The 23835-nt window shown below is 41.3% G+C and overlaps 1 protein-coding gene across 1 annotated transcript in view; it reads right to left on the reverse strand.

Annotated features, from left to right (window-relative positions):
* Positions 1–10705: 10705 nt before the first annotated feature.
* Positions 10706–23835, reverse strand: part of acad11 (acyl-CoA dehydrogenase family, member 11) — an 81767-nt gene continuing 68637 nt past the window's right edge. The window contains exons 17-22 of the mRNA XM_061965832.1: positions 20380–20451; positions 20154–20308; positions 19949–20065; positions 19780–19889; positions 19600–19718; positions 10706–11060 (exon numbers count right to left, since the gene is read on the reverse strand). Of these exons, the coding sequence (XP_061821816.1) occupies positions 19610–19718; positions 19780–19889; positions 19949–20065; positions 20154–20308; positions 20380–20451 (563 nt within the window). The 3' untranslated portion in view covers positions 10706–11060; positions 19600–19609. The remainder of the gene's footprint in view (positions 11061–19599; positions 19719–19779; positions 19890–19948; positions 20066–20153; positions 20309–20379; positions 20452–23835) is intronic.

Below are 23835 nucleotides of genomic sequence, written 5' to 3' on the forward strand. Positions count from 1 at the left end.
CAATTAATATATTCTGTAGACATACCCTCATCCGCGCTCTTTTCCTGAAAGCTGATCTGTCCAGTTTTGGAGTTGATGTCAGCAGGCCAGGGAAGCTAGGGTCGATAGGGGGTTTAGGTCGCTCGTCTGCGGGAACAAACTGCCGCCATTGCTTGCCGTGCTACCGAGGGCCTTTGTCCCTGAATTGCTCACACACTCCGGCAGATTCAATGGGGGTCTGGCGGCAGATTTCTTTGACTTTATCGTTGGAAATGCATCTGCTTTGAGTGTCGCAGGATATCCACACATTCTTGCCATCTCTGTCGTAGCATAGCTTTCGTCGGTAAAGTGTGCGGAACAAACGTCCAATTTCTTGCCACTTTCGCATCTTTGGGCCACTGGTGCAACTTGAATCCGTCCCTGTTCGTGTTGTTACACCCTCCGACAACACACCGACGAGGCATGATGTCTCCAAGGTACGGAAAACAATCGAAAAAACGGAAAGTAATAGAGCTGAATTGACTCGGTGTTTGAGAAAATGGCGGATTGCTTCCCGATGTGACGCCACGTTGTGACGTCATCGCTCCGAGAGCGAATATTAGAAAGACGTTTAGTTCGCCAAAATTCACCCATTTAGAGTTCGGAAATATATGGTCTTTTTTCTGCAACATCAACGTATATATTGACGCTTACATAGGTCTGGTGATAATGTTCCCCTTTAAAGGCCTACTGAAATGCGATTTTCTTATTTAAACAGGGATAGCAGGTCCATTTTATGTGTCATACTTGATCATTTCGCGATATTTCCATATTTTTGCTGAAAGCACCCGATTGTAGCTGAGATAGGCTCCAGCGCCCCCCGCGACCCCAAAGGGAATAAGCGGTAGAAAATGGATGGATGGATGGCATTTAGTAGAGAACATCGACGATAAAGTTCGCAACTTTTGGTCGCTGATAAAAAGCCTTGCCTGTACCGGAAGTAGCAGCCGAGTAGCGTGACGTCACAGGTTGTGGAGCTCCTCACATCTGCACATTGTTTACAATCATGGCCACCAGCAGAGAGAGCGATTCGGACCGAGAGAGCGATTCGGACCGAGAAAGCGACGATTTCCCCATTAATTTGAGCGAGGATGAAAGATTCGTGGATGAGGAAAGTGAGAGTGAAGGACTAGAGGGCAGGGGGAGCGATTCAGATAGGGAAGATGCTGTGAGAGGCGGGTGGGACCTGATATTCAGCTGGGAATGACTAAAACTGTAAATAAACACAAGACTCTATTAGCCACAACACAACCAGGCTTATATTTAATATGCCACAAATTAATCCCGCATAACAAACACCTCCCCCCTCCCGTCCATATAACCCGCCAATAGAACTCAAACACCTGCACAACACACTCAATCCCACAGCCCAAAGTACCGTTCACTTCCCCAAAGTTCATACAGCACATATATTTCCCCAAAGTCCCCAAAGTTACGTACGTGACATGCACATAGCGGCACGCACGTACGGGCAAGCGATCAAATGTTTGGAATCCGCAGCTGCATGCGTACTCACGGTACCGCGTCAGCGCATCCAACTCAATGTCCTCCTGGTAAGAGTCTCTGTTGTCCCAGTTCTCCACAGGCCAATGGTAAAGTTTGACTGTCATCTTCCGGGAATGTAAACAATGAAACACCGGCTGTGTTTGTGTTGTTGCTGCAGTCGGCCGCAATACGCCGCTTCCCACCTACAGCTTTCTTCTTTGCTGTCTCCATTGTTCATTGAACAAATTGCAAAAGATTCACCAACACAGATGTCCAGAATACTGTGGAATTTTGCGATGAAAACAGACGACTTAATAGCTGGCCACCATGCTGTCCCAAAATGTCCTCCACAATCCGTGACGTCACGCGCTGACGTCATCATACCGAGACGTTTTCAGCAGGATATTTCGCGCGAAATTTAAAATTGCACTTTAGTAAGCTAACCCGGCCGTATTGTCATGTGTTGCAATGTTAAGATTTCATCATTGATGTATAAACTATCAGACTGCGTGGTCGGTAGTAGTGGGTTTTAGTAGGCCTTTAACATCAATATTTATGGAACATGTCCACAAAAAATCTAGCTGTCAACACTGAATATTGCATTGTTGCATTTCTTTTCACAGTTCTTTTTGACAGACATTTTAGTGAGGGTCAAACCATCATGGCATGGGGGAAAACTCTGGGTTTATGGTAATGAATGGAATAGCCTACTTGATTTGATGTTCAGTTTATGAACTTACATTCATATTTTGTTGAAGTATTATTCAATAAATATATTTATAAAAGATTTTTGAATTGTTGCTATTTTTAGAATATTTAAAAAAAAATCTCACGTACCCTTTGGCATAACTTCAAGTACCCTCAGGGGTACGCATACCCCCATTTATAATAAAAATAAATACATTTTGCTGACGATACAAATTTGTTTACCTCACACAGGAGCCTACTCGGTCTACAAGAAACTGTCAATTCAGAGCTTGTGAAAGTGGATTCTTGGTTCAAATGTGTAATAAGGTCTCACTTAATGTTAATAAAACACATTTTATTTTATTTCATTCTAATAAAAACCGGACAAATACTGAGCACTGCCATTTCAACATCAATGGGCAGGAAATACAGAGTGAACTACATAAAAATTCCTGGGGGTCATCATTGACGAATACCTCCATTTCAAATGTCACATTAGCCATCTGTTAAACAAATTATTCAAATATGTTGGCCTGTTCTTTCGCCTCTGTCATTATCTTCCTCTTTATGCTCTACTTACTCTATACCAGTGTTTCTTCACCTTGTTGGAGGTACCGAGCCCCACCAGTTTCATATGCGCATTCACCGAACCCTTCTTTAGTGAAAAATAAAATGTTTTTTTTTTTTTTCAAATTCAAGAAAAAGTTATATGTTTTTTTACTGGTGCACAAAATGAACCGTGCATGAAAGTCACCTTGTTCAAAGAACAAAACCAACACAGTGCATGAACTCACAACAAATTACACACCTTACACACATTACTATGAATTGATTAACGTCATACTTGCCAACCCTCCCGGATTTTCCGGGAGACTCCCGAAATTCAGCGCCTCTACCGAAAACCTCCCGGGACAAATTTTCTCCCGAAAAACTCCCGAAATTCAGGCGGACCTGAGTGACGTGTTGACAACACACAACAACAAGTGTCTACCGTAAAGCAGTTTGTCTGCCGTAAACAGCAATGTTGTGACACTTTTAAACAGGACAATACTGCCATCTACTGTACATGCATATGTGACCCACCCATAATGTGTCACATTTTTGTGTTGATTTATTTATTTTATTTTGTGGTTTGAATTCGTTTTTGGAGCTGTCATTACACATTTATCAGTATTCACATTGGTCAGTAGGGGGCAGTAGGGCGTTTCTTCCTAATTGAATGCTATCACCTGCACACCGGAAGTGTCTTGTCATTCTGATGAGCGCGACCAGTCTGTGAACAATTGAAACGTCCTGTGTGCTTTTTCCTCCTGTATAACAGGTTAGTTTTGGTGAATCAACTCACTGAATAATATCCATGTGATCTTTATAAGTTTAAGTACACATTCTGATGGTGGAGCCTAACTCTAAAGTGTTTGTGAGTTGTAGTTTGTAAATGAACACTGAAATTCAAGTATTTATTTTATATATATATATATATATATATATATATATATATATATATATATATATATAGCTAGAATTCACTGAAAGTCAAGTATTTCTTATATATATATATATCTTAACCACGCTCCCCGCCCCACCCCCGACCACGACCCCGCCCCCACCCCCCACCTCCCGAAATCGGCGGTCTCAAGGTTGGCAAGTATGATTAACGTGGACCCCGACTTAAACAAGTTGAAAAACGTATTCGGGTGTTACCATTTAGTGGTCAATTGTACGGAATATGTACTGTACTGTGTAAACTGTACTGTTTCATATAATGTATTCTCTTCCTTTGCAATCTGCTAGTAAAAGTTTCAATCAATCATTCAAAAAAACCTGCAAATCAGATGGAAAATTTTTTGGGGGTATCCATAATACGGGGCCAAGGAGAAGTTTTCATTTACACGATAATTCGGATGTGTCTTTACCCCTGAGGCCGACTCACCGAACCCCTAGGGTTCGATCGAACCCAGGTTTAGAACCAGTGCTCTATACAAAACTCTCTTTGAACCACATCTAAACTACTGTAATGTCATCTGGTGTAACACCTTCCCTAGCTACCATCACAAATTAGGAATCCATGCAAAAGAAAATCATACGGGCCCTGTCATGGTCCAAGTTTAATGCCCCAACTCGACATCTATTCCATAATTATCATCTCTTAAGACTGACAGAGTTCAATATTTATCACAATGCTTGTCTAACCTATCAATTCATCCACAGGCTGAATCTCAGTCATCCCTCCCTGGTGCAGATGTTTGGTTGTTGTTATCAAAAGTTAACTTAGCATGTATGTTGGACAAACACGCACATTTGTCCACTCTCTTCGTCTTGTTCCTGATCCCTCTTTTCACGCAACCCTAAATGAGATAAAATGTGTGTGTCTTTGCAAAGATAAAAAGACAGGGTGTATTTGTTGTTTTGTCCTTGAACAGAACAAAGTGAAGGAGTGAGACTCCTTGATTCACACAAATAGATCCTAGACTGACCATACGTCCTCTTTTCCCCGGACATGTCCTCTTTTGCGGAGCTGTCCGGGCGGAGTTTCCTGAAGGCCTACTGAAACCCACTACTACCGACCACGCAGTCTGAAAGTTTATATATCAATGATGAAATCTTAACATTGCAACACATGCCAATACGGCCGGGTTAGCTTACTAAAGTGCAATTTTAAATTTTGTGCGAAATATCCTGCTGAAAACGTCTCGGTATGATGACGCCTGCGCATGATGTCACGGATTGTAGAGGACATTTTGGGACAGCATGGTGGCCAGCTATTAAGTCGTCTGTTTTCATCGCACAATTCCACAGTATTCTGGACATCTGTGTTGGTGAATCTTTTGCAATTTGTTCAATGAACAATGGAGACCGCAAAGAAGAAAGCTGTAGGTGGGAAGCGGTGTATTGCGGCAGGTGTTGTGCCGGATAACGCACCCCCGCCGTAGAATGCACCCCCTGACTGTTGTGCCGGATAACACAGCCGGTGTTTCATTGTTTACATTCCCGGAAGATGACAGTCAAGCTTTACCATTGGCCTGTGGAGAACTGGGACAACAGAGACTCTTACCAGGAGGACTTTTGAGTTGGATGCGCAGACGCGGTACCGTGAGTACGCATGCAGCTGCGGCTTCCAAACATTTGATTGCTTGCCCGTACGTGCGTGCCGCTATGTGCATGTCACGTACGTAACTTTGGGGAAATATATGTGCTGTATGAACTTTGGGGAGGTGAACGGTACTTTGGGCTGTGGGATTGAGTGTGTTGTGCAGGTGTTTGAGTTGTATTGGCGGGTTATATGGACGGTAGGGGGGAGGTGTTTGTTATGCCGGATTAATTTGTGGCATATTAAATATAAGCCTGGTTGTGTTGTGGCTAATAGAGTATATATATATATGTCTTGTGTTTATTTACTGTTTTAGTCATTCCCAGCTGAATATCAGGTCCCACCCGCCTCTCACAGCATCTTCCCTATCTGAATCGCTCCCACTGCCCTCTAGTCCTTCACTCTCACTTTCCTCATCCACAAATCTTTCATCCTCGCTCAAATTAATGGGGAAATCGTCGCTTTCTTGGTCCGAATCGCTCTCGCTGCTGGTGGCCATGATTGTAAACAATGTGCAGATGTGAGGAGCTCCACAACCTGTGACGTTACGCGCATATCGTCTGCTACTTCCGGTACAGGAAAGGCTTTTTTATCAGCGACCAAAAGTTGCGAACTTTATCGTCGATGTTCTCTACTAAATCCTTTCAGCAAAAATATGGCAATATCGCGAAATGATCAAGTATGACACATAGAATGGACCTGCTATCCCCGTTTAAATAAGAAAATCGCATTTCAGTAGGCCTTTACATGCCTCAAATGTATGGCATTTTGAGTTAGGATTGCGTGTATTTTCAATGTACGTTCAGCGTTAAGAAGGGGTTACAAACAAAACAAATTGTGAAGTTGTGCGCAAGCAGCAGCATTGGTGAGGGAGGGGCAGAGACAGCGAGAGAGAGTTATGATAAACGCGCATGTGTCGCCAAGCTCTGCTTTTTATCCATAGAATTATCGCATTTAATTTTTTATTATCTATAGCAGGGGTGTCAAAAGTGTGCCCGGAGGCCATTTGCGGCCCACAGCTAATGTTTTAAAGTCCCATGGCACATTCTAAAAATACTATTAAAATAAACAAAAACATACCAAAAGTGAAATAAAAAAGCTTAAAGGTGAAATGTAATTTAGAAAAAGTTGCAATGTTGACTAATAAAACAAAGCTGTTTTTTTTTTCTTTCAAACTGTCATTGCTCAAAACATAATATTGAATCAAAATCAATGTTATTATGAATTATTGACCTATCCAAGGTTCCGATTACTTCACATCAAATATTCCACTAAGAAAAATATTTTTGGTGGGAGATTTTGCATATTTTGTGTGGTTGCCATTAAAAACATAGTTTTGTTTGACAAAAAAGGGCGGAAAACAAACAAACAAAAAAACAACATTAAAAAATCTAAAACATTTTGAAATGAGGAATAGATATTTAAGCGTTAAATAAAAAATGTATGTATGCCCTGGCACACCATTATCATCATTTCATGACCCAAGCAAAACACTTTTTACACTTTTATACTGAAATAAATACACCTACAACTTATTAAATAAAAACATAGAAAAAACTACCAGCAGCGGTAAAGTTTAGATCAATGAAGGAAAGAAGAAAGTGAATGAATGTTTATAACTGAATACATTTAAATATGCATACACAATTGTTTTCTTTTTTTAATTATTTTTTTTAATGAATTAAGTAACATTTATGACAACCTTTTTCCAAAACACAATATAGAATGTTAGATATAACAGGACAATTCAAAACGCTTACAAAAAAGTAGGACCCCAAAAATGTACTGTGGCACCCCATTTTTATGACTTGATGGGGTCACTGGGACCCCATTTTTATGACTTGATGGGGTCACTGGGACCCCATTTTGAAAATTCCTAGCACCAACATTGCTGTCAAAAGAGGAGAAAAAATACTTTATTTAAATAAATATTATATTTATAAAGCAAGTTCGAGTATCATTGGCAAATGTTCACCTAGTCCCGGCCTTGGCGTGCTGCCCGCCTTGGCACGCTTATATGTGTCCTCTTTTTGGGATTTCAGAATATGGTCAGCCTAATAGATCCAATGGTATGGTGCTGTTATTCTACACCAGTCTGATGTTATGTTGGTGTTTTAACGCTTGTATTAACTTACAGTGCCTTTAGTTTATTCAACACCAGACAGGGAGAAGCAATCTAACATTAAACGGTCACTGAATGACAGGAGTACCCGTTGCTGTTTGTTTACACTAAACTGACTCAATGCTAAGCTACTGATTGTAAGTTTCAATTTCAACCCCCCCCCCCCCCCCCCCACAACTCCCCCAACCCCCTCCACATCCCACCCCCCGGATTGTGAATAATGTAAATAATTCAATGTATATACTCTGATGGTGATTAACTTGTGTGATGACTGTATTATGCTGATAGCATATATTTGTACCATGAATTGATTAACGTGGACCCCGACTTAAAGGGGAACATTATCACCAGACCTATGTAAGCGTCAATATATACCTTGATGTTGCAGAAAAAGACCATATATTTTTTTAACCGATTTCCGAACTCTAAATGGGTGAATTTTGGCGAATTAAACGCCTTTCTATTATTCGCTCTCGGAGCGATGACGTCACTTTGTGACGTCACACCGGGAAGCAATCCGCCATTTTCTCAAACACATTACAAACACCGAGTCAAATCAGCTCTGTTATTTTCCGTTTTTTCGACTGTTTTCCGTACCTTGGAGACATCATGCCTCGTCGGTGTGTTGTCGGAGGGTGTAACAACACGAACAGGGACGGATTCAAGTTGCACCAGTGGCCCAAAGATGCGAAAGTAGCAAGAAATTGGACGTTTGTTCCGCACACTTTACCGACGAAAGCTATGCTACGACAGAGATGGTAAGAATGTGTGGATATCCTGCGACACTCAAAGCAGATGCATTTCCAACTGGGCTGGACAGATCAGCTTTCAGGAAAAGAGAGCGGATGAGGGTATGTCTACAGAATATATTAATTGATGAAAACTGGGCTGTCTGCACTCTCAAAGTGCATGATGTTGCCAAATGTATTTCATATGCTGTAAACCTAGTTCATAGTTGTTAGTTTCCTTTAATGCCAAACAAACACATACCAATCGTTGGTTAGAAGGCGATCGCCGAATTCGTCCTCGCTTTCTCCCGTGTCGCTGGCTGTCGTGTCGTTTTCGTCGGTTTTGCTTGCATACGGTTCAAACCGATATGGCTCAATAGCTTCAGTTTCTTCTTCAATTTCGTTTTCGCTACCTGCCTCCACACTACAACCATCCGTTTCAATACATGCGTAATCTGTTGAATCGCTTAAGCCGCTGAAATCCGAGTCTGAATCCGAGCTAATGTCGCTATAGCTTGCTGTTCTATGCGCAATGTTTGTTTGAGTTGGCTTCACTATGTGACGTCACAGGAAAATGGACGGGTGTATATAACGATGGTTAAAATCAGGCACTTTGAAGCTTTTTTTAGGGATATTGCGTGATGGGTAAAATTTTGAAAAAAACTTCGAAAAATAAAATAAGCCACTGGGAACTGATTTTTAATGGTTTTAACCCTTCTGAAATTGTGATGTTCCCCTTTAAACAAGTTGAAAAACGTATTCGGATGTTACCATTTAGTGGTCAATTGTGTGGAATATGTACTGTCCAGGGTGTTCCCCGCCTTCCGCCCGATTGTAGCTGAGATAGGCTCCAGCGCCCCCCGCGACCTCAAAAGGGAATAAGCGGTAGAAAATGGATGGATGGATGGATGTACTGTACTGTGCAATCTACTAATAAAAGTTTTAATCAATCAATCAATCAAAGCAATCGAACCCGTCTCAGAACCAGCCAATGAGTTGTCAAGCTTGAAGTCACATGAAAGCTTTCAAAATAAAGACACAAATTAACCTCCATAAGAAACTGCAAATAAGTAAGAAAATAAAATTATCCGTACAATAATTCCCCAAAACCCATTAGTATCATTTGACACATTCAATACATTTTTAGCAAACACAGCCTGCACTGCACCTTATGTTATGCACTGTCTCACATGCATCTTTACAGCCAGGTGGGGGCGCTTTTCTCCCAGTGTCAGCTTTGTTTGGTAAAAAGTGTAACTGTGTTACATACTTCACACAGACGATGGTGTCTTACTTGAACATCTGGTCCTAAGTAACATCAAATGGAATATGTATAATAATTCAACACTCACCGTGTCACTCAGCTGTGGCCTCCTTTATCACAACATATTATTTATATTATATATATATATTATATTATTTATTATTATTACTGTCTATTGGGAGCGAACAGTGGTGCTGAATTTCCCCCAGGGATCAATAAAGTACTTTCTATTCTATTCTATTCTAACTGGAGATATTGGCCCCAAAATCATTTAACAAGTACAGGAACAGCTAGCTAGCTTGAGTGGAAGTCTGCTGGAGTAGTCTACAGTCATACAGTAACAAGCAATTACACCTCTATTAAACTTAAATACCATAGATCAGCGACTGGGATGAGGATCAGCACCTCCAAGTCCGAGTCCATGGTTCTCGCCCGGAAAAGGGTGGAGTGCCATCGCCGGGTTGGGGAGGAGATCTTGCCCCAAGTGGAGGAGTTCAAGTACCTAGGAGTCTTGTTCACGAGTGAGGGAAGAGTGGATCGTGAGATCGACAGGTGGATCGGTGTGGCGTCTTCAGTAATGCGGACGCCGTATCGATCCGTTGTGGTGAAGAAGGAGCTGAGCCGGAAGGCAAAGCTCTCAATTTACCGGTCGATCTACGTTCCCATCCTCACCTATGGTCATGAGCTTTGGGTTATGACCGAAAGGACAAGATCACAGGTACAAGCGGCCGAAATGAGTTTCCTCCGCCGGGTGGCGGGGCTCTCCTTTAGAGATAGGGTGAGAAGCTCTGCCATTCGGGGGGAGCTCAAAGTAAAGCCGCTGCTCCTCCACATGGAGAGGAGCCAGATGAGGTGGTTCGGGCATCTGGTCAGGATGCCACCTGAACGCCTCCCTAGGGAGGTGTTTAGGGCACGTCCGACCGGTAGGAGGCCGCGGGGAAGACCCAGGACACGTTGGGAAGACTATGTCTCCCGGCTGGCATGGGAACGCCTCGGGATCCCCCGGGAAGAGCTGGACGAAGTGGCTGGGGAGAGGGAAGTCTGGGCTTCCCTGCTTAGGCTGCTGCCCCCGCGACCCGACCTCGGATAAGCGGAAGAAGATGGATGGATGGATATCATCAAAACTTACCTGACTGGATGAAGTCCTTTGGCTCAAATACTAGTGTGGCCTGTAGCATGCTGGGAATGATCTGTGCATGTGATGGAAGAATGCACTGCACATGTGATGGAGGAATGCACAGGGTTGAAATTCAAATGAATTTGCATTAAATCAGGTGGTTTTAGCTAATAATCATGCTGCAAGATCCAACATATTGCATTCAATATTTATTCCCATTAATTCCTGTTAATTCCCATGGAAAGTTTCCAACTTTGAATATTCCCGGAATTTTGCAACCCTAAGTCTGATACAAATTAAGGTGAGAATAAAGGCAATTCGTTTTCAGTCACAATACATTGAGTATTTAAAAACATTTTTTTTAATCTAAAGTAAATTACTTGTTTATTTTTCCTGTTGTGGTTCTTAAAGAGCAGCCTGCATTCAAGCCTCTCCCAAGATGAGATGGTGTCTGGGAAGAAGACCAAGAAGCCTGCCTAAAGCAATCAGGAGCAAGTGGATCAAGACAGAAGACCAGAAGGTAGGAATACATAAAATGTGTTGCTCGTGTCCTGCAATGAAAACAAGGACAAGAAAATAGAGTGTGAGAAAGACAGCGGCAACAAGGACAAAGGCCTGAAAGACCTGAAAAAGGAAGACACGCCAACTATAAATGACAGGTGAGTTAAAACGTCAGTATGGACGTCTTCTTCTTCTTCCACCAACACTCTTTAACTTTGTTTTTTTCCCTGTGTGACAGATCTGAAAGTGCTGTCACATAGTCACAAGACATAGCGACAAGTTCATCTCAAAAAGACTCTCCATCTGCCAACAAAAATTCCTCAAAGAAATACAGTTGTTTCTCGTTTGACGTCCCTTTTTAAAACCTTTTATATTGCCATCCAGGAAATTGAGCTCCACGGCGGCTAAGAATTACGCAAATAAATCTTGCTTCAAGTTGAGCTCCATGCACGGATCTCACAAAAAAAGTCCAAGAAGGACACTCTCTGACACTGAATAACACAAAGACTGTGGTCAGGCACATATCGGTATTGGACGATTTTCGTGAAAAAGTATGTAAACTGCCATTGGCGATTAATGCCTTTTAAAGCCGATCCTCTCTGGCTGACAAGCAGCTAATTATTTGTCTCCATACACAGTGTGGAGCTGCGCCTCAAGCCATTAATAATCACCTCTATTACGGCAAATAAACTGCATTTCTTAGTGTCTTAAGTATCATTATCAAGTATTATTATCACTGGAGGACGAGGCTAAACCTGTTACACACCAAGAGAAAGCCAGGAGCAGGCATGCTAATAGCTAAGCTAACCTAGCTTGAAACTACACCAAGAAATGAGTGCTTAGTAAAGTTTAAGAGGTGTAGATGGAACCATGTCACAGAAGAAAGTAAGCAGATAATAACACAAAATTAATACACTGAACAAAAATATAAAACGTAAATTTAGTTTTTGCTCCCATTTTTCATGAGTTGAACTAAAAGATCTAAAACTTTTAATACATACACAACATACCTGTTCCTCTCAAATATTGTTAACAAATTGGTCTAAATCTGTGTTAGTGAGCATTACTTCTTTGCCAAGATAATCCATCCTACCTCACAGGTGTGGCATATCAAGATGCTGATTAAACAGAATGATTATTGCACAGGTGTGCCTTAGGGCAGTGGTTCTCAACCTTTTTTCAGTGATGTACCCCGTGTGAACATTTTTTAAATTCAAGTACCCCCTAATCAGAGCAAAGCATTTTTGGTTGAAAAAAAGAGATACAGAAGTAAAATACAGCACTATGTCATCAGTTTCTGATTTATTAAATTGTATAAAAGTGCAAAATATTGCTCATTTGTAGTGGTCTTTCTTGAACTATTTGGAAAAAAAGATATACAAATAACTAAACACTTGTTGAAAAATAAACAAGTGATTCAATTATAAATAAAGATTTCTACACATAGAAGTAATCATCAACTTAAAGTGCCCTCTTTGGGGATTGTAATAGAGATCCATCTGGATTCATGAACTGGGAAACTCTGGGTTTATGGTAATGAATGGAATAGCCTACTTGATTTGATGTTCAGTTTATGAACTTACAGTCATATTTTGTTGAAGTATTATTCAATAAATATATTTATTAAGGTATTTTGAATTGTTGCTATTTTTAGAATATTTAAAAAAAATCTCACGTACCCCTTGGCATACCTTCAAGTACCCCCAGGGGTACGCGTACCCCCATTTGAGAACCACTGCCTTAGGGTGCCCAGGATAAAAGGCCACTCTGAAATGTGCAGTTTTATCACACAGCACAATGCCACAGATGTCAGAAGTTTTGAGGGAGCGTGCAGTTGACATGCTGATTGCAGGAATGTCCACCAGAGATGTTGCCCGTAAAATGAATGTTCATTTATTTACCGTAAGCCGTCTCCAAAGGCTTTTCAGAGAATTTGGCAGTACATCCAACCGGCCTCACAACCGCAGACCACGTGTAACCACATCCAGCAGGTGCACCTCCATGATCGTCTGAGACCAGCCACCCGGAAAGCTGCTGCAACGATTGGTTTGCAAAACCAAAGAATTTCTGCACAAAGTGTTGGAAACTGTCTCAGGGAAGCTCATCTGCATGCTTGTCGTCCTATTCGGGGTTTCGACCTGACTGCAGTTCGTCGTTGTACTGGCTTGAGTGGGCAAATGCTAACATTAATGGCGTCTGGCCCGTTGGAGAGGTGTTATCTTCATGGATAAATCCCGGTTTTGGCTGTTCAGGTCAGATTGCAGACAGTGTGTGTGGCATCGTGTGGGAGGGCGGTTTGCTGATGTCAACGTTGTGAACCGAGTGGCCCATGTTGGGGGTGGGGTTATGGTATGAGCAACACAAGTGCATTTTATTGATGGAATTTTGAATGCACAGAGATACCGTGACAAGATCCTGAGGCCCGTTGTTGTGCCATTCACCCGAAACCATCCCCTCATGTTGCAGCATGACAATGCACAGCCCCATGTTGCAGGGATCTGTACACAATTCCTGGAAGCTAAAAAAGTGCTCACTAACACAGATTTAGATTTTGCGTAGGGCAGCACGGTGGAAGAGGGGTTAGTACGTGTGCCTCACAATACGAAGGTCCTGGGTTCGATCATGGGCTCGGGATCTTTCTGTGTGGAGTTTGCATGTTCTCCCCGTGACTGTGTGGGTTCCGGCTTCCTCCCACCTCCAAAAGACATGCACCTGGGGATAGGTTGATTGGCAACACTAAATTGGCCCTAGTGTGTGAATGTGAGTGTGAATGTTGTCTGTCTATCTGTGTTGGCCCTGCGATGCACCCTGGCCCTTGTACAGGGTGTACAAGCAGCTGAGATAGGATCCAGCACCAGGACAAGCGGTAGAAAATGGACGGATGGGATGGATGTCTTTTGTGTGTATAGTAATGGTTTCACATTTTTGTGTTCAAGTCATGAAAAATGGGAGCAAAAACAAGTGTCGCGTTTATACTTTTGTTTAGTATAAGTTTATTAATAAGAGTCTAAAGAGAGGATAATATAACTGTTAATTTGTCAGCACTGTCACAGTCAGTACACATGTAAGAGGGTGGATATATATTTTCATTGGAGGTGTCGATATTAAAGTGTAATATCGGTATATGATCGATACGAGAGTAATCATAAGGATATTTTCATTGTCTCAAAACTAGGGATGTCCGATAATGGCTTTTTTGCCGATATCCGATATTGTCCAACATTTAATTACCGATTCCGATTAACACATTATTATGCCTAATTTTGTTGTGATGCCCCGCTGGATGCATTAAACAACGTAACAAGGTTTTCCAAAATAAATCAACTCAAGTTATGGAAAAAAATGGCAACATGGCACTGCCATATTTATTATGGAAGTCACAAAGTGCATTATTTTTTTTAACATGCCTCAAAACAGCAGCTTGGAATTTGGGACATGCGCTCCCTGAGAGAGCATGAGGAGGTTGAGATGGGCGGGGTTGGGGGGGTTTGTTTATTGTAGCGTCCCGGAAGAGTTAGTGCTGCAAGGGGTTCTGGGTATTTGTTCTGTTGTGTTTATGTTGTGTTACGGTGCGGATGTTCTCCCGAAATGTGTTTGTCATTCTTGTTTGGTGTGGGTTCACAGTGTGGCGCATATATGTAACAGTGTTAAAGTTGTTTATACGGCCACCCTCAGTGTGACCTGTATGGCTGTTGACCAAGTATGTCTTGCATTCACTTGTGTGTGTGAAAAGCCGTAGATATTATGTGACTGGGCCGGCACGCAAAGGCAGTGCCTTTAAGGTTTATTGGAGCTCTGTACTTCTCCCTACATCGGTGTACACAGCGGCATTTTAAAAAGTCATAAATTTTACTTTTTGAAACCGATACCGATAATTTCCGATATTACATTTTAAAGCATTTATCGGCCGATAATATCAGCAGTCCGATATTATCGCACATCTCTACTCAAAACCATTTGTTGTTGTTTATGTTCATGTTTACAAACTCAGGGAATAATTCATTGGACACAGGAGGACTTTGAGAGAAAAATCATAGAAGTAGAATGAGTAGCAGGTAGTAGCTTTTGCTTAGTTGTTGTGTACAATTGACTTAGGTTTTCCTCAAACAATTGCATGTAATACAATAGAATAATGACCTAGTTTAGATATTGTGCTGGCATTGTTAAACCATACTTGCCAACCTTGAGACCTCCGATTTCGGGAGGTGGGGGGTGGGGGGGCGTGGTCGGGGTGGGGCGGGGACGTGGTTGGGGGCGTGGCTAAGAGGGGAGGAGTATATTGACAGCTAGAATTCACCAAGTCAAGTATTTCATATATATATATATACAGTATATATATATTTATATATACAGTATATATACACAGGTAAAAGCCAGTAAATTAGAATATTTTGAAAAACTTGATTTATTTCAGTAATTGCATTCAAAAGGTGTAACTTGTACATTATATTTATTCATTGCACACAGACTGATGCATTCAAATGTTTATTTCATTTAATTTTGATGATTTGAAGTGGCAACAAATGAAAATCCAAAATTCCGTGTGTCACAAAATTAGAATATTACTTAAGGCTAATACAAAAAAGGGATTTTTAGAAATGTTGGCCAACTGAAAAGTATGAAAATGAAAAATATGAGCATGTACAATACTCAATACTTGGTTGGAGCTCCTTTTGCCTCAATTACTGCGTTAATGCGGCGTGGCATGGAGTCGAAGAGTTTCTGGCACTGCTCAGGTGTTATGAGAGCCCAGGTTGCTCTGATAGTGGCCTTCAACTCTTCTGCGTTTTTGGGTCTGGCATTCTGCATCTTCCTTTTCACAATACCCCACAGATTTTCTATGGGGCTAAGGTCAGGGGAGTTGACGGGCCAATTTAGAACAGAAATACCATGGTCCGTAAACCAGGCACGGGTAGATTTTGCGCTGTGTGCAGGCGCCAAGTCCTGTTGGAACTTGAAATCTCCATCTCCATAGAGCAGGTCAGCAGCAGGAAGCATGAAGTGCTCTAAAACTTGCTGGTAGACGGCTGCGTTGACCCTGGATCTCAGGAAACAGAGTGGACCGACACCAGCAGATGACATGGCACCCCAAACCATCACTGATGGTGGAAACATTACACTAGACTTCAGGCAACGTGGATCCTGTGCCTCTCCTGTCTTCCTCCAGACTCTGGGACCTCGATTTCCAAAGGAAATGCAAAATTTGCATGGTTGGGTGATGGTTTGGGGTGCCATGTCATCTGCTGGTGTCGGTCCACTCTGTTTCCTGAGATCCAGGGTCAACGCAGCCGTCTACCAGCAAGTTTTAGAGCACTTCATGCTTCCTGCTGCTGACCTGCTCTATGGAGATGGAGATTTCAAGTTCCAACAGGACTTGGCGCCTGCACACAGCGCAAAATCTACCCGTGCCTGGTTTACGGACCATGGTATTTCTGTTCTAAATTGGCCCGCCAACTCCCCTGACCTTAGCCCCATAGAAAATCTGTGGGGTATTGTGAAAAGGAAGATGCAGAATGCCAGACCCAAAAACGCAGAAGAGTTGAAGGCCACTATCAGAGCAACCTGGGCTCTCATAACACCTGAGCAGTGCCAGAAACTCATCGACTCCATGCCACGCCGCATTAACGCAGTAATTGAGGCAAAAGGAGCTCCAACCAAGTATTGAGTATTGTCCATGCTCATATTTTTCATTTTCATACTTTTCAGTTGGCCAACATTTCTAAAAATCCCTTTTTTGTATTAGCCTTAAGTAATATTCTAATTTTGTGACACACGGAATTTTGGATTTTCATTTGTTGCCACTTCAAATCATCAAAATTAAATGAAATAAACATTTGAATGCATTAGTCTGTGTGCAATGAATAAATATAATGTACAAGTTACACCTTTTGAATGCAATTACTGAAATAAATCAAGTTTTACAAAATATTCTAATTTACTGGCTTTTACCTATATATATATATATATATATATAATATATATATATATATATATATATATATAATAAAATTAATAAATATATATATATATATAGCTAGAATTCACTGAAAGTTAAGTATTTTCTTATATATATATATATATATATATATATATATATATCAATCTATCTATCTATCAAGAGGGACAGAGACAGCGCACAGTGCATATGGATCACATGTTACCATGGCGAGAAAACATGGAGAGACTGCCAGTTATCTAGTCTCCACCGGTTGCAGAAAATGTGCCATCAGTACAACTGGACAGTGCTGTTTCAGTTCCATCACCAGGACCATCAGTGAGTCAGACACAAACTAGTGTCATCATTGAACCAGATTCAAGGGCTGCTGAGTTGCCATCATCAGAACCCAGATCACCCACAATAAAAAACCCCACCAGTGATCCGCAGGTACCCAGAAAGGTTTCGAGTACCACCAAAAGAACTGAATCTCTGAAGACAGTATAAAAATCTGTGTTAAAGATGTACAAATACTGTTTGTATAATAAGCATGTTATTGTTTACAAATGAGGGTTAAGAGTTCAGTACTAAACAAAAAAAAAGAATGTGGCTTAAGTACAGTTTTTTAATTGAGCTGCTGCATTTTTTGGTTGGGTTGTTTATTTCTTTTGAGTAAATTCTACAATTTTAAAAGGGGAGGAATTTAATAGAGTGATCTATGTTTGTCTGTTGCCATCTCCTGGTGAATGTTGGCTATAGCGTACTGGGGTTACTTTTTGGTTGGCCAACGATTTACGTGGTGTTGCGCACCTGACGTCAAGTGTGTGAGTCTGTTCTGAAGTCTACAGTAAAGAGACGTACTTCATCACCTCGCCGGTTTATTGCCTCCAACTCAATATATTACAACAACATTGCTCCATGGCGTGGCCTCCAGGTCCGCCTGAATTTCGGGAGATTTTCGGGAGAAAATTTGTCCCGGGAGGTTTTCGAGAGAGGCGCTGAATTTCGGGAGTCTCCCGGAAAATCCGGGAGGGTTGGCAATAAGGCTGAAACGACGCGTCGACGTAGTCGACGTCATCGGTTACGTAAATACGTCGACGCCGTTTTTGTGCGTCGGCGCGTCGCATATTTACGTCACTCTACTTTACTGTCATGGCGGAGCGCAAAGCAGACGATGCGAGCGAGGGGAAAAAAGCACGCCAAAAGTCGTCAAAAGTGTGGGAGTATTTCAATAAACGGCCTAATAATGTTGTTGTATGCACACTGTGTCGAGCGGAAATGGCCTATCATAGCAGCACAACGGCTATGAACGAACATTTGAAAAGAAAACCCCCGACAGCGTTCTTGCCATCACCATCAACAAGTCAATCGTCCGCGTGCGTATACGTTGTCATTATTACACAAAAACATGAATGTGTCATTTGTATCTGCGTTGTAAATTCATAAACTAAAGCACCGTTTCGCTCTGAGAGGCGCGTTTGGCGTGCCTGTTCAGTGTTTACAAAGACGCGCTCCTCTTTAACGCTGTGGAGAGGCGGCGGCGGCGAGCGAGCGGCGAGGCGGGGCGCGCCCGGAGCGACGCCGCAATCGTGCCCAGGTGCGCAATCCGCGCAGTTGGAAGAGAAAAGACTTTGTGTAAAATTAAAAGATTGTAAACCTGGCAAAGCCGTCTGGCGTTCAGTCTGTCGGTCCTGAAAGAACCCCACGGCACAAGACGTGTCACAAACGCTAACGTTAATTAGTTGTGCAAATACCTTTTACAACATTAACAGTTACATATACTATGTACAAACGAACAATTAACTTTCACTTTAATCATACTATCATTGTTGTGTTATTAAGCAAAATAAGCAATACTTTTACTTTTGTTGAAATGTTTACACTGTACACTTTTTTGTATTGGATGTTTAGCTTTATTTTTGCACATTTTAGCAAATAAGCAATACTTTTACTTTTGTTGAAATGTTTACACTTGTTACAGAATATTTCCGTTTTGCACTTTTTTGTATTGGATGTTTATCTTTATTTTTGCACATTTTAAAGCAAAATAAGCAATACTTTTACTTTTGAAATGCTTATACTATTCCAGAATATTAAGATTTGCACTGGATGTTTACTTTTATATTTGCACATTAAAAAGCAAATAAGCTACTTTTAATTTTGTTAAATGTTAAAAGTTTTAAATGTTTACATTGTTACAGAATATTTTGTCATGTTGTTGTCAATGTTGACTGAGTGGCCATACTTTTTTTTTTGTAAATAAAAGCCATGCCTTTTGAAAAAACTGGCCTACATTTATTTTTTCCTCTTCATTTTAAATAAAATAAAAAATCGGTAAAAGGAAAAATAATCTATAGATTAATCGAAAAAATAATCTATAGATTAACCGATTAATCGAAAAAATTATCTATAGATTAATCGATAGAAAAATAATCGTTAGCTGCAGCCCTAGTTGGCAAGTATGTGTTAAACTGCCAATAGCACTTAGCATAAATAAATGTCCAGTTCATACATGTGATCGGTATTGGTACCGGCTGATCTCACTCATGGATGATCGGAATCGGCAGCATAAAACCTTGATCGGAACATCCCTAGTCATTTCTAATTAGGCATACTGCTGTGTTGTAGGATTGCAAAAACAATAAGAAGCTTACCGTGATAATGTCACAGTTTCGCTTTGGCCAGTTGATCCCTCAGTTCCAGACCAGCGACGGTGGACAGGTGCACCTCATCCGGTCCATCAGCGATGCGTAAAGTCCTAGCATAGGCGTACCTGCAAAGTAAAAACGTTAACTTTTTGTTATGAAAGTGCCACGAGGTCACCAAAAACTCACATGTGAGCCAGGGGGAAGTCTTCAGACACACCCGCGCCTCCGTGCACTTGTATCGCACAGTCCAGCACTTTGCACGCCATCCTGGCTGCTGCCACCTTTACCATCGCTATCTGCATGCATCGCTTCACTCAGCAAGAACTCAGACAAAACTAGAGCAGCAGAGTCTTACCTGTTTGCGAGTGGCACGTCCTCCCAGCGTGTCCAGAGCGTGTGCAGCACTAAGCGTCAGCAGGCGGCTCTGCTCGATCATGAGGCGGCACTCCGCTATCCAGTGAGCCACCACCTCCTGCAACACAGCAAATTGCGTATCACTAGCTGTCCACGAGGGGCCCCACAGCAGCAATGAGCGGAGAATAAGAAGTTTAGGAGCCTACATGTTGGTACAGTTTCTTGCCAAAGGTTCTCCTGGAGGCGGCGCGCTGGCACAGCAGCTCCAGCGCCAGCTCGGCCATACCCACAGCTCTCATGCAGTGATGCAGCCGACCCGCTCCCAGACGAGCTTGAGCTATCTCAAAACCTCGGCCCTCGCCTGGAAAACAACACACACGTCTCGTATTGTGTCTTACAAGGGAAAGAAAGATGGAATTTATTCTCGGTTACCCAGAATGATGTTTGAGGCGGGGACTCGCACGTTTTCAAAGTGAACCTCAAAGTGTCCGCCATGGATGGCATCTGAGCAAACAAACATTCATTTAACACAGGGGTGTCAAACTCATTTTAGCTCGGGGGCCACATTGAGGAAAATCTGTACACACGCGGGCCGTACTATTCAAATCATTGCATTAAAACAAAAAAATAAAGACAACTTCAGATTGTTTTATTTGTCTTACTTAGGCCAAAAATAGAACAAACACATTCTGAAATTATTAAAAGGAAAATCTGTACGGCATAGCTCGGCTGGTAACGTGGCCATGCCAGCAACTTGAGGGTTCCAGGTTCGATCCCCGCTTCCATCCTAGTCACTGCCGTTGTGTCCTTGGGCAAGACACTTTACCCACCGGCTCCCAGTGCCACCCACACTGGTTTAAATGTAACTTAGATATTGGGTTTCACTATGTAAAAGCACTTTGAGTCACTAGAGAAAAGCACTATATAAATATAATTCACTTCACTTCACTAGTCCGCGGGGCGGACTATTCACATCCCGGCATTAAAACTAAAAAATAAAGACAACTTCAGATTGTTTTCTTTGTCTTGTTTAGGCCAAAAACAGAACAAACACATTCTGAAAATTTTACAATAAAAATATAGAAAAAAATACCGGCAGCGGTAAAGAAAAAAGTGAATGAATGTTTATAACTGAATAAATTTACATATGCATAGAAATGTGTTTTCTTTTGGTGTATATTTTTTTATGAATTAAGTAACGTTTATGACAACCTTTTTCCAAAACACAATATAGAATGTGAGATATAACAGGATAATGTATACATTTATCATTTGTTTTCAAAAGAGTTACAAAAAATGTTTTTATCACTTGATGGGGTCCCTGGAACCCCATTTTGAAAATTCCTGGCGCCAACACTGATGGAGTATTGAAGCGTGCAAAACAGCAGCAGGCGGCTGTGGCCTGCGGGCCGGTTCTAATACTAATTAAATACCATTCCGGGGGCCATAGATAATTCATTACAGGCCGGATCTGGCCCGCGGGCCTTGACTTTGACACATAGGATTTAACAAAACATACTCCGTGCATACATTGTTATTTATGGCTGACAGTATTATCACACTTTGTGGATAATATCGTCTCTCCTGATTTTTTGATCCATCCATCCATCCATTTTCTACCGCTTATTTCCCTTCAGGGTCGCTGGGGGCGCTGGAGCCTATCTCAGCTACAATCGGGCGGTAGGCAGGGTACACCCTGGACAAGTCGCCACCTCATCGCAGGGCCAACACAGATAGACAGACAACATTCACACTCACATTCACACTCTAGGGCCAATTTAGTGTTGCCAATCAACCTATCCCCTAACTAATTTCCTCTTCTTAGCTGGTTACTCTCTGCTGTAGACTTTTGTTCCAAGTGTCCAAAGCACTAACTATTTTGTTGTTTCACTACTTCATATTCTAGCTAGCTGAGCACTTAGCATGGCTTCTTGTCTACTCCTGTGTTTTGCTGCGTCTGCGCAAGTTCAGCATTTTAGAAGTGTCTGTATTACTTGATTCAATATACAGTGGTTCCTAAACTTACAATAACCTTAACTTATGAGTACCGTATTTTCCAGACCATAAGGTGCACTGGATTGTAGGGCGCATTAAAGGAGTCATATTATCATTTATTTTTTCTAAATGTAAAAGACTTCCTTGTGGTCTACATAACATGTAATGGTGGTTCTTTGGTCAAAATGTTGCATAGGTGATGTTTTACAGATCATCTTCAAGTCGCTTTCTGACAGGTCGCTTCAGGATGCGCCGTTTTGTGGGCGGTCTTATTTACGTGGCTCACCTTCGACAGCGTCTTCTCCCCGTCATCTTTGTTGTAGCGGTGTAGCGTGCAAGGACGGGAGTGGAAGAAGTGTCAAAAGATGGAGCTAACTGTTTTAATGGCATTCAGACTTTACTTCAATCAATAACGGAGCAGCATCTCCTCATCCGTGGCTCACTAGTGCAACAACAAGGCCGGAATTGTGTCCCGTGAAAAACCGTCCGACCAGCAACTCTCTAATAACTAAGGTCCCTTGGGTGAATAATGTAAACCCACTACACCGGTATGTTTTAACGCTTTCATGGCAGATATAAGTAAGAACTTTACACTACTTCATACTTGCCAACCTTGAGACCTCCGATTTCGGGAGGTGGGGGGTGGGGGCGTGGTTGGGGGCGTGGTTAAGAGGGGAGGAGTATATTGACAGCTAGAATTCACCAAGTCAAGTATTTCATACATATATATATATATATATATATATATATATGTGTATATATATATATATATATATATATATATATATATATATCCTGAAAATATGCAAACAAAACTGTGTTTAAATAATTGATACTTCAAACTTGCATAAATAAATATTAAGGAATATAACATAACTTGGCTTCTGAGAGTTTCAAAATGTAATGAATAAAATGCTAAAGTTGTTGATAAACAAGCTATTATTTTAATATTTAAATATGGTCATTTTAAATGAATTATTATGATAATTTAGAATAAATTATTTCCAATATATTTATTTTAATGTATAATTCTATGGCTGGATGTAATAAGGAGTCAGGAAAAAATACAAATAAAAATACAATTAATTTTGATGTTTTTAGCAAAATATAGTAAACATGTATTTATTTTTATTTTTATTTTTTATTAATAAATATATTTATTTTTAGGTAAAATAAACACAATAATACAATTTATATCTAGTCTGGATGATTTAGTTCTTGTCACCCTGTTGTCCTCCCATCATGAAAAAAGGCTGTCCTCACTCAGGTCCGCATGGAGCTGGAGGGGGCGTGGCTTCCAGCTCCGGCTGAAAATCGGGAGATTTTCGGGAGAATATTTGTCCCGGGAGGTTTTCGGGAGAGGCGCTGAATTTCGGGAGTCTCCCGGAAAATTCGGGAGGGTTGGCAAGTATGCACTACTTTATATTAGAAATGGCAACAGCGGAGGATGAGTGTCACATGACAAGTAGATAGAGAAAAAGAAGAAGCTTATCGACTACGGGGTCGGCACGGACTACAATGGCGGATGCACGCACATTTTCAGGACTTATGCAGATCCCGAATACAGATCAGCAGGTACCAGAGTGTAAGAAAAGTTGCTTTTGCATAATATTGCGAAACAAAATGCCAAATAATATGTCTTACCTTATACACACACCATAATAATACTCCTATGTTGAAGCACAGTACAATCCATCAAGCAGTGCGGCTTCATAGCTAACCAAAGTCGCACTAAAATATTTTGATAGATTTTTGAGCTGCGTGTGTAATGTTCTATATTTTCAATGGAACATATAACATTTTGGTGTTGTTTACTTGAGTCATATTGCAGTCTACACGTATCCCTTATGTTTGACTGCCATCTACTGATCACACTTATCATTACACCATGTA

The sequence above is a fragment of the Nerophis lumbriciformis genome, linkage group LG07 (assembly GCF_033978685.3).
Source record: "Nerophis lumbriciformis linkage group LG07, RoL_Nlum_v2.1, whole genome shotgun sequence".
Lineage (NCBI taxonomy): Eukaryota > Metazoa > Chordata > Actinopteri > Syngnathiformes > Syngnathidae > Nerophis > Nerophis lumbriciformis.